The sequence below is a fragment of the Chelon labrosus genome (genome assembly GCF_963514085.1).
Source record: "Chelon labrosus genome assembly, chromosome: 21".
In the NCBI taxonomy this organism is placed as follows: domain Eukaryota; kingdom Metazoa; phylum Chordata; class Actinopteri; order Mugiliformes; family Mugilidae; genus Chelon; species Chelon labrosus.
In genome coordinates, this window is record NC_140354.1 from 9,035,285 (window position 1) to 9,052,387 (window position 17,103).

Below are 17,103 nucleotides of genomic sequence, written 5' to 3' on the forward strand. Positions count from 1 at the left end.
TTTTGTTTTTCCTTTTTATTTTAACCCCTTCAATCCCAGCGGCCATCTTGTTTTTCTGTCCAGTGATGAAGATGTGTGCTGGAAAACTACATGATTACTTTAACATACACGAAAAGCGCTGTATAAGTCATACCAGTATCCAGCACTGTTTCTTTACAGTCTCCGGTAAAATAATTGCATAATATACTTTTATGTGGATAACAAACACAAACAGTTTCCGTAGTTTTGTGTTACTTCCGTCCTATAAGTGAAAATGATTCTATAAATATTTAGAGTTCAGTTAACTGTGTGCATTTTGTGTCTGTATGCCACGACAAAAGCATTTTCACCGGGAAGCGCCGCCGATGGAAAAACAGGCAAAAAGAAGGGCAGTCCTTTCGGGACGTCACGACACATGCGCCACAGGGGCTTTCGACTGAAAGACTTGAGGCGCGTAAGCGGCACCGGACCGCTGCTTTGGTTAATGGCATGGTAATAGCGGAATAGCTCGTAATTTAAGTTATATTATATTCATACTTCTGTTTCCTGATGGAGGAGGTTGACGTTGAACCGGCAATTACTGTAAGTGGTTGTTATAGCTGTTTTTTCTCTGCACTACAACTGGATGTCACCGCTAACAAGCTAACTGTATCGCAACGTTTTTTAAACACAAAGTTGGATTATTGTACATTATCAAATGAGCTCGCCTTCAAACATTGTACAAGTCTCAATATCGTAATAAACACTAAAGTAGTAGGGGAGTTGGAATCTTAAACGCTGGTTAATTAAAGTTGTAGTCCACACAAACTACGAACAGGATAAAGTACAGGTTTGAGTTCAGAAATTGAGACATTTTCTTAAAATTTGCATTGTGAAAGTAAAAAAATTAACTCATCCTATCATCTTATCTACTGTAATGTGTCTGGTTTTGGGTCTACAAGTAAAACACATGCTCTTTTTATTTAACAAAAATAAAATTACATGCAAACATGGCAACATATAGCTCAATATAACGGTGCCAAAAATTATAATAATTATTAAAGTGAACAGCAACAAAAGTCCGTTAGCCTTTAAATAGAAGGACTGGTTTAGGGAACTTTGGAAACATGTTTCTTATATTGTCAATTACACACTGGTGTTTGCCTTCCAGGGCTCAGATTTCTGTAAGACTGTTTCAAATAATAATAATAATAATACTCACGGTGTCCCTCCTCTTTAAATGCAGAATATCCCTGCTATCAGTGATGGGAAGCACATGGGATTTGCTTGGGGTCCAGGTGACATTCTCGTGTATGAGACCCTACACAGACCATCAGGTATGTAGCTATTACGTCTGCCTATCTTTACACTCCTTCGCCTGTCGCTTGTGTTCTTCCCTTAACATTTTAAACATGCTCTGTTTCAGGAAAATCAAGGTCAGGATGTTCCTTCGTCCACGAGGTCAGAAAAGACGAGGACATATATTCTCCGATTTTACGCAAACTCTTTAACGAGTCACATCACATCTTCGTCGGGCTGCAGACGATTAGGGAGGATCTTCCTAGCAAGAGCAAGAAACCCCAGTAATGCCACATGACGCTTGGTGTTCAATTAAAAAAATTCAAAACGCCTACATGACAAGCGATCCTTATCTTAAACTAACTTAAGTTTATCTCCGTCTTGCTCCTTAGGTTTGTCAGCATCAGTAAAAACTATAGATCTGTGATCCGAGCCTGTATGGAGGAGCTTCAGCAAGCTGCAAGTAAGAATTTTGAAAAGAAGGCTAATTTTTACTCAAGTGTGGTACTTGCGGCTGAACACTTTGCCACTTTTGTCTTTTCTAAAGTTTCTACCAAAGATGCTGAAGTGGCAACGCGGTATGGAAATCAGGTATGTACTACTAGACTTAGATAAACTTTGTGGATGAATAAAGTTTATCTAAGTCTAAGTCTAAGTATGTTATGTGTATCAGTGCTACAACATGCAGCGACATTATTTATGTAAAAACTAGACTAATAAACATTAATGTGTGAATTAATTTACGACTAGAAGCAATAATTTAGCTTTACATTCAGTTAAGCGGCAGTTCATGCTTAGTTGGTAATGAATGAAGAAGAATGCACGTTAACGATTTGACTCAAATGTACTTAAGACTGTTCTGTTTCTGTCTTAACCTCATTCTGTTGTTTTATCAGGTATCCATTCTCTTGGCCACAGAACTGATCTGGAATCTCTGCGAAGTTCTGTTCATCGATGCAGCACCTGGTAAGACTCTCACTTTGTGGTTAATCGTGCCTCTTTCTTTATGGAAAAAAAAAAAAGCTAATCTGCAATGTGTGTGTATTTTCAGCGGGCTCCCTGTTGCTCCACCTCCTGGACTGGGTAAGGTTACACAAGGCTGATGTGTATGAGAAGGCCAGAGAGGTGCTGCAAAGTGAAAGCCCTGCTGAGCACACGGACTACTGGGATGTGGTAGGTCCAGCACATGCATACACATATACACACTTCTGTCATTTATTCATTGTTGCAAGGCGTCTTCTCTTTGCAAAGACCATCAGACTGCATTTCCCCGTAGTTTTTATTTTGTCAGACTTGGAGAATAGTGCTAGATCTTGGTCATCACATGTGCCATGTCCGTGCTGTGCAGGTGGTGAGTTATGTACTGCAGGGTAAGTTGGAAGAAGCCAGACAGATGCTCACGAAACAGGCCAACCGACAGCCTGCAGCCAAGAACATGTACAAACTGATGGACTCTTTGCTGAGCAAGATGCCCTTCTACAACGTAAGATCATTTTCTTAAACAATTTATTTTCTGTTTCTAATACTTCCCCCTTGGTCTACTGTGGTGCATAACGCAATAAATGAAAATATTGTTTAAAAGGCACAGACATCAGCTGCAGAATCTGTCTCATTTTGCTATTTATTTGGTTTTAGATTATCCCCATCTTGTAATTCTGTAATTTGTTGGAATATCTTTGCGAGGAAAGGGCACTCTAGGTTTGATACAAGAGATCTTCCTGCCAATGCAAACATGGCGTTGTCATGCAAAAATGAGATTAAAGAAAACCATGAATCAAAATTTGAAATGAAAAAGATTAATCATAAGTCCCTGCAAGTGAGCAAAGTCAGCGGCCAGTTACTGCATTTTAGCTTTTCTCTGTTACTTGATTGGAAGAATCATTCAAACAATGAAGGAAAAATAGATTCATCTTCATCCAGATCATGGATTTCCTTGTTACAATATAAACAAAATATCAGATCATAAACCAACCCGTGTGTTACTCCCTCAGCCTGGTGGCACTCAGACACTGACAGAGTTTGATGTGAAATGGAGGCACTGGCATGAGGAGGTGGACCGCTGCCTGCAAGACAACTCGTTTGCCAGCAACCAACACTTGGAGCTCATCTGCAAGGTTAGTGAAAACATTGGGTCCGTGTTCTTAAGCTTGAATTTTATCGATAAATACAACATCTAAACCTTTTCCTATCTGTGATTTCGTTTAATTTTAGATCCTTCTTGGGGACGAGGACACATTGCTGGAGTGCAAAGAACTGCTGAGCACCTGGTATCACTTCCTTGTCACTCGACTGCTCTTCTGTCATCCCACAGTGAAACCCACCGAGTTACACTACTACGCACAGGTACATCACATTCTGCGCCACTCAACCGCCACCATTCACACTCACTGCTTCTATATTCCCGGTAGTCACTGTCTGTTCCTGTGTATGTGTGCGCACTACAGTCGTGCTTGACCATGTTCCTGGACTTGAGGAGTGCCCCAGAAGCCCTGGACAGCATCCTGCTGGCTGCCTTTGAGTTCGACATTCATCAGGTCATCAAAGACTGCAGGTAAGACGAGAGGATCACATCCAGCCATACATGCGCACATATATAGTGTAGTTAATAAGCTTTAACACGTCCTGATGGTGTCTTGTGTTCCTCCAGCATTGCTCTCAACAACTGGTGGTTTGTGGCCCATTTGACAGACCTGCTGGATCACTGCAAACTCCTCCAGTCTCACAATCTACAGTAAGGATGCTGTTTGGCTGTATTTACACAGTTTTATATGTCAAAACACACTTTTGGCCATAACTTATTCCTGATAATTACGTCTCATTAACGCCTTGTGGGAATATCTTAAAATGTGTCGCTGGTAATCCTACATTTCTAATTCCGTCTTGATAAGTGTGATTAGTCATGTTTTAGTATGACACCTCCTTTCGATCTACTCTGGCTTGCCCTGTCAGAGTTACGACATTACGCTGTTAATACAGGCTCACCACTTCCTCTAACTCCATCAGCTTAAAAGATCTGTAGCGCATTAGTGGCCAACAGGGCTTTTATTGTGATACATTTTCAGGCATAACTTATGCACCAACTGGGCAGAGGGAACAGATCAGATGCCAAGCGTCACTGGCATGCAGTGTGCATATGACTAGCTGATCATTACTCATCTCATTGCTGTTTGACACTTTAATATTGTCCAGTGGCATTTATGACTCGATAACTAATTTCAGGCAAATGTATTATAGGATAAAATTATGAAAAACTTCAAGTCTTGATAATAAACACCATTCAGCCACAATATCTAAGCCGTCTACCTGATAGATATTTCTTCTGGGAACTCTGGGTCCTGGCATTTACAGTATGTGACAGTTACGTTGATACCTACCACCACCTTGTTGCAGAATAAGCACACCCCCAATGGTGTCAGCGGCTTCCATCCTGTTGCCATATGTTCTTCAGGTGATGAGGTTTGTATGTGACCCACAAGCATCCAGCCATCTGTGTGATGCAAAAAAAAAAAAAAAAACGCGATACGTCATACCAGGCCGCGTTCTTCCATTGTTCGGTGGTCCAGTTTTGATACTCGCATGCCCATTGTTGGCGCTTTCAGCCTTGGACGGGTCTCCGGGTATGCAAAACGAAACAAACTGTTACGCACGGTGTGTACTTTTTCAGCAATTTCAGCTACAGTAGCTCATGTGTTAGATTGGAGCTCACTGGCCTTGTCACTAGGTTGCTGCTTTTCCTTCCTTGGGCCACTATTGATAAGTACTGACCACTGCAGACCAGGAACAGATGCTCTGACCTAGTTGTCTATCCATCACAGTTTTGCCCTAGTTGTTAAAGATGCACTTTGCTGCCTAATACATCCCATTAACTGACAGCTGCCCTGATAATGGCGGCTGTGGCTCAGTAGGTGGAGCGGTGGATAATCTGTGTTTTTCACTTGACCTGGAATTATGACCGGGTGGTCACAATATTATGGTCGATCAGTGTGTTATATGAGTCGGGTCACACATTGATGCGATCTGCAACTTGAGCGGTTGTCGGAGGCGGATCTGTGGATGACAAGATGACACATGTTCATTTATATAACATTTACCACATGTTTCCTGTTTGTTCAGCTTTGGCTCCAACTTGAGAGAGTTCCTGCTCTTGGAGTACGCCTCTGGTCTCTTCACTCATCATAGGTATGTTCACCTCTGGGGGAATATTACTGTGTTGTATATCTGCCCATTTCAAGTGTGAAAAATGCAAAAAAAATCATTTATATTGGTGTGTACTTTGTGTTAAGTCTTTGGCAGCTGGCTGTGGACTACTTTGACCACTGCCCGGAGTTTGGCCGCGTCTACCTGGAGCTGCAGATTGAGCGCGTTCCTTTAGACACGGAGCGCAAAGCCCTCAAGGTGCTCAGGATTTGCGAGCAGAGGCAAATGTCAGAGCAAGGTAACACTTGTCATTTCGCACCCCTCGTTTCGTATCTCCCTCTGCACAAATACAAACACAGAGGTAAAATTGTGTGTTTTCAGTTTGCAGCCGAGACTTAAAGCATTTCGTTTCTTATCTAGTGAGGAGTATCTGTAAAATCATGGCTATGCGCGCTCTAAGGAACAACAGACTGGGCTCGGCTCTGTCCTGGAGCATCAGGGCCAAAGATGCTGCCTTTGCCACCCTCATTTCAGAGAGGTAAGTTTCCTTAGCAGTGTAATCTGCAAAGAGCCCAGGCACCACAACAGAAATGACTTTTCCGAGAGGCTGCCAAATAATACATATTTTTACAACTGTGTGTGTGTGTGTTAGGTTCTTGCAGGATTACTGTGCCAACGGGACCTTTTCTGATCTGGATCTGATTGACAACCTGGGCCCGGCGATGCTGCTCAGCGACAGGCTCACTTTCCTCGGTATGCGCGGGGATCGCACACTGCAGCGTTAGCAGCGCTTGCTCCACATTTGACTGAGCCACTGCACCACTCTCACAAATTCAGTCCACGTGTCAGTCAAGAGGGACACACTGAGGGGCAGACTGGGTCTGGCACAGTTTCCCCTAAAAGGGTTGTGGCTTTTGGTTTGGCAGAAAAAAAAAAAAACTCTGCAGATTACACTGCACGTCTTTGTCCTGTCTGAAAACACTGCTCTCCGTTCACTCTCAGGGAAGTACCGCGAGTTCCACAAGCTCTACGGAGAGAAGCGCTTCAGCGAGGCCGCGAAGCTGCTCCTCTCCCTCATGACGGCCAAGATCGCTCCCCGAAGCTTCTGGATGACTCTGCTGACTGACGCCCTGCCACTGCTGGAGCAGAAAGAGGTCAGTCGACACCAGTCATTCTCTGCACTGGAGATAGATTAAAAAAATACGGTTATCATCACAAAAAAAGAAAAGGCTCAGTATAGTATATTACACTATATGTGTGGTATACACCGATCAGCCTGGGAAACGTTTTCTCCAAAGTAAGGTCCCGTGGTTCAGGGCTATAAAGGCATGACTTTGCCTCTCTGTTGCCATGGTGATTAAAGCCACGTCTGCTCAGTCGGCATTCATTCAAACATTATCTTCTTTCCAGGTGATCTTCTCTGCAGAGCAAACCTACGAGCTGATGTTCTGTTTAGGGGAGCTCACCTCCTCAATGAGCGCCACAGCTCCGGGCACAGACAGGCCCATGCAGGTATGCATATCCTCAACCGCTCTTAACAGATCTAACAACTGTTTGCATATTAAAACCGTTTCCAACGGCGACTCCCGACGGAAGTGCTTAACATTTGTTTGGCTCAGCTGACACAACCAGTTCTGCTATTTGCATTCTCCTCTTTACGTCGTAAGAAGCCACCTAAACGGACGTCTATATTAGAGGTTATTGATGTTCATTTTGCCTTTTCAAGATAAATGCCGGAGAATAGTTTACCTCTAATCCCAAACCTGGTCCCGTAAAGTGTGGTTTCTGTGTTTAGGACACACAGTCTGCTTCGCCTCTTATTTAAGTGTATTTGTCATTTCAGGAGGAAGACGTAGAGCAGACCAAAGTGGAGCTGCTGAGACTCGCTCTGGCCAGGAATCTGGCTATGGCTATAGTCAAAGAGGGAACAGTAGAAACATGAAGTGGGACCGTAAAAAGAAAGCTTGTCTTTTGCATTTTTGTACTGTACATAAAAAAAAAATCAAGAAATCCAAGTGTGCTGTTTGATAATAAAACACTTTTCATGACGTTCATTGAAATCTGACTTTTGAGCCATCCTTTTATTTGGAACAGAATATCAAACGTCCATGACGGTTTCTTTTTTCATTATTATTTATTTTTGTCATGCAGCAGACGAATGGCACATGATACAACTATGTACAGACTGAACACTCTCCCAAAATCTACACGTCACATGTTCACGTAACTTGTCATACAACAAACGGCAGGTACACATAACATTACATACTATGTACATTAAACACACGGCTCTGTACATCCAATATGACAATGAGCTGGGAATATTCAGACCCCTCCGTTTTTTGCACCAATTTTGCTGTAGATTTCATTGCACATTCATCACATACTCGCCCATACTTGCACAAAAGCATTTTTTAAAAACATTTGCAAATGTATTAATTTCATTTTAACCACTTTATTGATCCGTCTTCTTCTGCATTGAACACATCCAGTCATAGACACCGTAGTGAGTGCACTGGGCTGCCGTTTGTGTGGGCTTAGGTGCTTTGCTCAAAGGAACCTCAGCTGTGGACATAGACGAGGGATTCGAACCAGTGACCCACGATCTGTTCCTCTAACCACCAGAGCACAGTTTAAAATCTTCTCTGGACCTCTCTCATTTAAACAAGAAAAAGCATCCAGATTCTCTGCTGTGGCTCCAGATTGTGGTCGGCCAGTCCTGTTTGCTTTAATAATCTGATTGTAGTTCACTTGTGGTGAACTGTGGGGGCTCTAGACATAGTTTACAAAGCACATACCTCTGGGATACAATTGTGGTGATTGAGAAATGTCTCAATCTTTGATTGTTTCCAGAAGAGCAAAGGCTTTAATAACGGTAAAAAGGAAGAATTTTGTTGCCGTTGGGACTTTTGTCAATGCTGTTTTCTGAAACAAAAGAAACAAGCAAGTAGGTCCTTTGTCAGGGAGGCGGTCGAAGGTCAAGCGGTCACTCTTTACTGCTTCAGAAAAACCTTTGCTGAGACAAAAGCTGCCAGAAGGACAACCACGTACTCATCACCTCATAAACAGGCTTTTATGGTGGCTAGGTGGAGGCCACCTTTGTCAGATTTCCTTTAAAGGACTTTGAGGACGTTGGAGAATGTTCTATGGTTTGGTAAAAGCAGCAGGGATGGGAAGACTGGTCAGAACTGAGGAAGGGATAAATGCACTAAAAACCCGGCGGAGGTCCTTGAGGAAAACAAGACGATAAAAGTGCAGGAAGGGAACGATTCAGCAAAACACTGAATGGTGGCCGTGGGACAGTTTTCAGCCAAAACCACAGAGTTAAACAGCCCCTGAGGATGGCATTTCACAGACGAGTCCCATCCAGTCTGACGGAGCGTGAGGGGATCTAGTTATGGAGTGTAAATAAATGGCTGCTTTTAGACACTTTAAAAAGAAATCTCCAACTCAAACGTGTGCAAAAAGTGAAGGCGTCTGAGTGTTTTATGAATCCAGTGTAAGGGAGGATTAAGGATGTATGAAAATATACCAGCACGGTTCCACTGCTGCACACTGGAAAGTAATCTGCCCGGTGACAAATTGAAGTTGTTCGGAGAGATGCATTAAAATAGCATGAACAGAAAATTATAAATATGACAGAAATACCCTCAATACTGACACCGGCAGAAGAATAAACATTTAAATATAGAACAAAACCAGAGCTCCAGTGCTAAACGCATGACTCAAATGCTGACGATCTGGGAATAAAATGTACTTAAAAAAAGAAAATAATCACGAGATAAAACCAGTGTTTAACTACATAACAGTTTTAAAGTGGATTTCATTGCCTTTACAGCACAATACTGTTGGTCAACTAACATAGGACGGCTAGTTTAACGGCAATTTACTCAAGCAGGTCAAGAGGCTAAAATGATCAAACACACAAATCGGTCTACCTTTCTGCGGCGATGATATGTCACTGAATTCTCCTTCATCCGTAGAAATCTAGATTTTCACATCTCTGGATATGTTCAAGTATACATCTTGCAGGCTGAATGAAAGCACGTCTGCTGGCTCTTTGACTACATGAACTTCAGAATTCATTTCTTTTAAAATATCTGTTACGCTGCTATGCTAATATTTCAGTCCGAGGCACTGCTTCGACGCCTTGATTATTTAAAGTAAATCTGCTGAGATTCATTTTAGAGAAAACCCATGAAAATATTTATCTCTACCTGTGAGCACCACGGCTATTGTACCAATCGGTGCGTATTATTACTGTTAGCTATCTGCAAGAAAGTGCTAGAAAGGACTGTTTGCTGTGTTTGCCAGTAATAACAAAGGCCAAAAAAAATATATAATAAAAAATTAACCACCATGACGAATGCAAAGCTGAACGGTATAGTGCCACCGAGTTTCCCCACCTTCCCCTGCTTTCTCTCTGGGATGGACATGAACGCACACACCCCATCATGGAGGAAGAGCCGGCCTGTCCTTACTGAGCAGCAGCAGGCCCGCGCGCCGCTATAGATGACCCCACGTCTCTGGTGGGGGAAACTGGTCAATCTCTCCGACCTCGTTGCACAGACGGTCTCCTAGCATGAAAGCCAGCTTGTAGCGCAGACGCACCTTGTCCTGCGAGGACGCAAAAAGATCTCAGCGTGTTTCTGCGACTTTTCTCCACAAGTACAGTTGCAGGTTTGTAACATGCTTGTGTAGTGTCATGTTGCCTTACCTTGGTTGGATTGGCCAGCAACATGATCTGGGTAATGGAGGCTGGAGGTAGGATGGGGTTGAATGGTGCCAGTTCTGCTCCTGATGGGGGCTGCAGCTTCACCTTCATCGACTGGCGGAACGTGAGGGGGAGAGTAAATAGTGTGATTTTGTGCCTTCATTAAAGAGGTGGTTCAAGATTCTATCTTTTGAAAACTATCTAAATATTTGTTCATAGACTAAGTCAGTTACAATTAAGGTACACCTTGCTAGTACAGGGTTGGACCCAACTGCCTTTATTCTTTGAGGCATAGATTCAACAAGGTGTTCCAGCGCCTTCCTTAGAGAGTTTGGTCCATTTTGACATGATAGCATCAAGCAGTTGCTTCATATGTCTCAACTGCACATCCATGATCTGATTATCTTGTTCCACCACATCCCGAAAGGAGTGGCGACCCACGGTTCCGGGGGTTCCATGCAAAGACGTACTTGACCCACCCGCCATGTCATAGGATAGACAGAAGGAGGGCCCCCAGGTTGGGTTGTGGAGTATTGTTTATGAGCAGTATGGCCTTTGTAGGTTTCAACGGGTATATGGTTGTCAAATATACCAAAGGGTAGCCAACTGGGACACCCTTTCCCAGGGGCTCCAAACAATTGCTTGGTTTGCATGTCCTGACTGTTTGGCACATGCCAAAGATACTTCATTGGATTGAGATGACTGTGGAAGCGATTTTAGTACAACTCATTGCTATGTTCTAGAAACCAGATTGAGATGATTTTATCTTTGGAGCTTTATCCTGCCAGAAGTACCCATCAAAAGATGAATACACTGTGATCATGAAGGGACGGACATGGTCGGCAACAATACTCAGGTATGCTGTGGCATTTAAATGATACCCAACCCCCACACCATTACACCACTACCACAAGCCTATGATACAAGGCAGGATGGGTCCATGCTTTCATGTTGTTCACAGTAAAATTCTGACCCCACCGAGTGAATGTCGCAGCAGAAACTGACACTCACATTTTCACCCAAAGAACTGCAGCTCACTGGCTATTCCCTCGTTTTCAGACCATTCTCTGTAAACCCTAGAGATGGTTGTTTCTGAAATACTCAGACCAACCCATCCGGCACCAACAACCATGTCTAAAGTCCCTTTAATCACATTTCTTCCACATTCTGAAACTCAGTTTGAACTTCAGCAGATTGTCTCGACCATATTTCCACACCTAAATGCGCTAAGTTGCTGGCACGTGATTGGCTGATTTGATACTTGCGTTAATAAGCAGTTGACGTGCAACAGGTTTACCTAACAAGGTGTTAAATCATAGTTGCAGTTCCTTCACTGTTTGAGGAAAAGCTTAATGAAACCACTGGCATACGGAGTCAAAGCAAACATCACCATAAAACGTATGAATGAACTGAGGATAGAATGTCTTTACCTTGGGCACGGCGGCTTGCAGGACCACACTGTGAACAGGAAGTGGTGCTGTATTGAGCAAGGACACCACCATTACCAATACATCAGGCCTGCTGGGGGGACAGTCCGATGCAAAGTTAAGCAGCATGCGAACACCGTCCTTATCATAGGCAGTCACAGGCAAGACTTTACCTGTGGACAGAGAGGACGCGGCAGTCAGGAAGAGGTCTGCATGAGCTACCCATCTACTCTTTGAGGGTGATTAATTAGATAGATGTAATAAACTGCATAGGTTTTGTTCCCTCTCCCTGTTTATCGCCTTACTTGGTCTGATGGCCTCCAGAGGGACGTGCACATTGCTCAGGGAGATGTCTGTGGCTCTGGCCGGGCTGCCTTGAAGAGGAGGGTGGCAGGGGGACAGAGAGCGGAACAGCGGGCTGCCAGGGGCAGAGCCCAAGCTCTGGGCCTTGGCATGGGACAAGGCAGGCGAGCCGGGCATTGTGCCCTGGAGAAAAGAGGCTGCTGAAGGCGAGCCCTGCCCGGGTACGAAGGAAGGCGCTGCTGCAGGCATCCCAAAGCTGTTCCCTCTGGCCGTCATCTGGCTGGACAAACTGAAAATCACATTTATGCATCTCTATGAGAAAATACATTACTATTTGGAGAAAAGAGCAAAAAAAATCCATGAAGCATTGAGAGTAAAATATCAGTATGTGAACAGTACACATACAGTACCTCTTGTGGTCCGAAAAACCCAGCATAGCCAGGTCCTGGAGGTTCTGCAGACTGTACGTGGCGGCGGCCGGTTCAGCCGGGGGCGCGACTGGACCTGAACAGGCCAGGCTGCCGAACAAATCCACACCTGTTGCTGGGGCCTGCAGAAGACAGGAGACAAGACTGTTGACTCTTTCCCATTAAACAATACTCCTGACACTGTGGTAAACTGTCACAGATGTACCTGCAAGGAAGTCCACTGACTGGAGATTTCATCCAACTTGGGTTTTGACTGGCTGCTCAGAGCGGAAGGGGGGTCATTCAGTCCTGAAAGAAGGTCCAACCAATTGTATCAAAAACAAATATATATAATACCCTCATCTTGTTTGTTTAAATTTACTATACTAAATGTGAGCGTACTGTGGGGTTACAGTGTCTATAAAAAGTATTCACGCTCCTGGATGTTTTCCCTTTTATTTCATTTATAAATGCTAGGGGCTGGGGGTTCCTGGTCTGGTCTAGGTGGGTGGTGCATGTCTTAGCAACATCCACATGAATGTCAGGTCCAAAAGGTCACCAGATGGTCAATGTTATTTACTTCTCCTGTCAGTAGTTTTAACGTCGTAGCTGAGCGGTGTATATGCTGGACTATGGGTTTACAGCAGTTGCCGGGCAACCAGCAGTTGTCAGGGATCCAGATTAAACAAACTGTGTATCACTTTTTTTTTTTTTTTAAGTGAGCTCTAAACTATAAGTCACAATTAGGATGCTGTACCGAGAGACAGCAGCTCGTCGTCAAGGAGAGAGAGCGCAGTGGAGGCCTTGTCGAGGGGGGGGTGACTCGGGCTGCTGCTCTGACTGCCGTGGGAGCCCATCAGGCGTTTGGGCGGAGGAGGCAGGACGGGGATGGGGGACGGCGGGGGATTGGCGGAGACGGGGATGGGGGACGTCAGGCAGGGATGGGGGACAGGTTGAGGAGGGCTTGGAGTATCAAGGCCGGCGAGGTCGATGAGTGTATCTGTGGTCTCTGTTGAGTGACACAGACATTATAGAAAAGAGATTAAAGCAACTTAAAATGAGGCATGTTTTTAATGTTAAAGCGCCAGAAACACACCGCTCTCACTGTGACCCGCTGTAGATTGAGGTTCTTCACTGTCGCCGTTGATCAGCTGCCCCTCAACGATCTTCTTATAGGAGTTGATGACCCTGGAGAGGTCATCGCTGGCCTGGAGGATGTCACCTGTGGGGTCAGTGGTTACAGATTATACCCAGTATCATCCGGGATTCTGCGGGGATTCTTCAGGTAAACAAAGCAACGGTGGCAAACCTAGGCTGGTGTCATTGTCCTCCGTCTCCGTGGCCATTTTGAAAGCAGCGCGTCTGAGCTTGTCACACCTCTCGTAGAGCTCCTGAGAGCAGACGCACAGGAAGTCACTACTACTACACGCTTGTCCTTGCAGATTACACATAACTGCACGTGTTCGTGTGCACAGACCTTAATGATCTCCTTGTCCGAGTCCGTGGAGCTGTCTTTGTTGTAGTGGGACAGCATCTCGGTCAGAAGCTTGACGTTGATGCTCACCTCCTCCAGGGTGTTCATTCGCTTCGTGACCTTCTGCACGCGTGCCTCGTCCTGACAAGTTAGAGAGGAATCCGACGGTCGCGTTAAATGTTCGGCAAGCAAAATCTGCGGCGTTCAAAGAGCTCGCCTCACCTCCTTCACCATGTTTTTGATCAGTCTGTTGGCTTCCTGCAGGTCTTCTGGGTTTTTGCTCCGGAGGAGCTCAGCGAGGAGCTACAGAGACACAAACACGTAGAAATGCATAAATTGCTAATAAACTGGCGACCTGTTTTATGAGAAAAACGAGCCAAGCTGGATCACACATGCTTTGTTTTCACCTTGCCCATGTCCTCGTTTTCAAACACCGGGTGTTTAGGTCGTGTCGGAGGAGACGGGATCAGAGTCCTGTCCAGTGGTAACTCCGGGTCATGTGTCACGAGGCCTGGCGAAGAGAGCGAGGACTAAATCGTCAAGCTTCCTTTAAGGCAGATAGATTTTCTTTATACACACATTTGATCAATCCACATCTCTACCCACCCTGTCTCCTCAGCGTCTGGTAGGCTTCGTTGATCTTGGCTTCATTGGGAAAAGCAACCGTCCAGCTATACAGCATCTCTACGATCTTATTCTTCACCTTCTCCGGGGCACTGTCACCCATGTACTGGAGATATAAAGACGCCAGACTGTAATTCAACAGACTTTTAGCCAGCATAAAATCTAATCAAAGAAGAAGACAACTGACCTTTGGAGAGACAACTTTGATCAGCTCATTCAAAAATCTGTACTTTCCAACTTCATTGTGAAACCTTTTTCCGCAGTTCTTCATACATGCCTCCAGTACCTGAAAACAAGATGCTTCTGTGAACGGATCATTCGGTAGCTGAGAAAAAGCAAAAAAGTTGGCAATTGAGTCGCGTCGTTTCTTACAGTCAGAGCCTGAAGCGCTTCCCATTCTTGCGGCGAGTGGATCTTGTGCACGAGCAGAGTCACCGCGATCTGAGGACTGCAAGAAGAAACTGCAGATGAAGATCTCGGAAAAAATGTTTTGCAACTCACATGATGATCAGTGACTCTACTGTTGTCAGCAGTGGGACTACTGACCCCACTGCTGATCTCACCGACCCCACAAATCAGTAAATGCTTCCCAAAAATGTCAGAAAGACTCCACGAATGGAGGACTAAGAATCTCCACAAACGTTATGCATTGAACGTACCCTTCCAGTTCCTTGTTGATCTGATCACAGAAGCCGATGATGTATTCCCAGTCCTCCTGCCTGTTTGCTGGATGGGTGGCTTTATCTGTTAGAAACAGACACTTGCAATAACTACATTGGTATTTTTTATTTTTTTTATTCATATAAAGTTCACTCTCTACCACGACACAGGCGTTTATTGCCCACTGATCAAATGATACAAAGGCATTTACAGTACTACAAATCTGTGGCAACATTTCCATGCAAAAGCAGAACACATTTAATGATGCCAGACGTTATCTTGAGCTATTCGACAGTTCCCCTGTACGTGAACTGTTTTTTTCTCTGTCATATTTGCAAGTAAACGTAACTCTGGCCAAACAAACAAAGAAAAACACCTGTTATACTACTGCTTTGAAGGCATTTGCTTTCAAAAGACCGGCAACGTTACCCTGGCAACTCTGGACAGTGAGGTTTAGAAACGCACCTGCACTTACTGCTTATTCTGATAGGTGGCGCCAAAGAGAACCAAACGTTGAGATGTTGCCACTTAAATAAATAAACAAAAACAGGCAATCTGCATAAAAAACGTCTCTCACGACTAATATATTAAACGGCGTGCACTTTTACACACACTTGCCAGTTTATTAGGTACAGTAGTGAAAATAAACGCATTAAAATATGACAGTTGTGAACTAAATCTTAGCTTTCTGGACGTAATGCTATTCGGCGTTAGTTTCAAACAACCGAGAGAGCTGTTGATTCAACTATGTTTTCATTTCGGCGGCTTTGTAGCACTATTGAATTGTATTATGTTGTACAGACACTTGTTACTATTACTTTGACAACCGCATTTATGTCAGTGGGGCAGGCTAAATAAATAACAATAAAAACACTTTTGCAGCACTACAAACTACATCCTCCAAAATCATACAGTCGAAAGCAGTTTCAACATAAACTGAACATTATAACAGTTGCGTATTATTGTTGAGTCCAGTCGAGGTGTTTAATGGTCCTACTACTACTACTACTATTACTTATAGTTACCTATATAATAAAAAAGATAGTTCTGACACAAATTTGTATTCATACTTTGGGACCAGTCCCGGTTTCTTTGCCTTTTGTAAACTATTAAAGGATTTTTACCCCTTTGAGGTTTGAACAATTACTTAAGTGTAATTATCTGAGGAGTTTAAAAGATGGGGCCACTTTTTGTAGTTCACTGTAGGCTACTCATAGACAAACAAAGACATCTGAAATGTGAAGATCTGAACCAGACACTTGCTAAAACTGATGCAAGCCACCGGTGCAATTTCAGCAGAGGATTATGCTTAATTGTAGGCAAATGTAAATAAGCCAAATAGTCAAATAGATGCAGTAAATACTACAACATTAATGTAAAGTATTTAAGTACACTTTCCACTCACACCCCACCGTGACTATGTCTCCCCCTGGGTATTGTCCCAATGACAGTGCAGTAACTGTTGTCACTCTGCCTCTTTGCAATAACAGATGTATTGTTCATTGTTTACAGTGCTGTTCATTCATCATTCACACGAAATCTGTTTCTGCCACGAGAGCTACTGAGAGTTAACTACACATGAAGCTTGATCCCTCTGATCAATCACTGCACATCCTGAGCTGTCGCTAGTAAACGAGCCCCAGACAGTGTTTATTACAGCTCTCCACCCATCCTGCTAATGATGCAGACACTGCCTAGAATGACACCTCTAGTAGCTGTCAAAGAGCTGGAAAGCGACAATTAACGCGCTGACAGCTCGCGCACTGGCGGATTTTCAACCCTGCCATCCGCTAAAACGCGTCAAGCTAATTATTCAAGTTGAGTCATTCATAAAATGAGATTAAACACTCACTAAGCCAAGATTCAAGCGACTCCCCTTCCTGGTACGCCATAGCACTGAAAACATCGCGTGATGTCACTGGCGTCTCCGCGAGAGTCAAAAATGAATGGTCGGGAATTTTCCCCTAACAAAAAAAAATAAAAAAAATCAGTATTTATTTTTTTAAAATATATTAAATTGTACCTCTTTGTTGATATTAAAAAATCTGAATGAGAGACTAATTTTGCACCTATTTTATCTCCTCTTTTTATTTTTATTTT

At 43.8% G+C, this 17,103-nt stretch overlaps 2 protein-coding genes across 2 annotated transcripts; one reads left to right on the plus strand and one right to left on the minus strand.

Moving 5' to 3' along the window:
• Positions 1-405: 405 nt before the first annotated feature.
• Positions 406-7,443, plus strand: nup85 (nucleoporin 85). The gene is made up of 19 exons (XM_084570709.1): positions 406-561; positions 1,205-1,295; positions 1,385-1,541; positions 1,650-1,720; positions 1,805-1,848; positions 2,154-2,223; positions 2,309-2,430; positions 2,606-2,740; positions 3,249-3,371; positions 3,469-3,600; positions 3,702-3,808; positions 3,905-3,988; positions 5,371-5,436; positions 5,541-5,692; positions 5,815-5,932; positions 6,047-6,147; positions 6,397-6,548; positions 6,805-6,906; positions 7,238-7,443. Exons 1-19 carry the CDS (start codon positions 529-531, stop codon positions 7,334-7,336), a joined length of 1,959 nt encoding a protein of 652 aa, XP_084426835.1. The 5' UTR covers positions 406-528; the 3' UTR covers positions 7,337-7,443.
• A 2,131-nt stretch (positions 7,444-9,574) lies between these two features.
• gga3b (golgi associated, gamma adaptin ear containing, ARF binding protein 3b) lies at positions 9,575-16,895 on the minus strand (the record flags this gene model as incomplete). The annotated part of the gene is made up of 17 exons (XM_084570023.1): positions 9,575-10,011; positions 10,112-10,222; positions 11,539-11,708; positions 11,841-12,127; positions 12,249-12,388; positions 12,472-12,554; positions 13,003-13,254; positions 13,342-13,467; positions 13,555-13,636; positions 13,723-13,860; positions 13,942-14,022; positions 14,127-14,230; positions 14,326-14,449; positions 14,531-14,629; positions 14,716-14,791; positions 15,003-15,087; positions 16,856-16,895. The coding sequence occupies 17 exons, from the start codon at positions 16,893-16,895 to the stop codon at positions 9,901-9,903; spliced, it is 2,109 nt and encodes a 702-aa protein (XP_084426149.1). The 3' UTR covers positions 9,575-9,900.
• Positions 16,896-17,103: the final 208 nt, after the last annotated feature.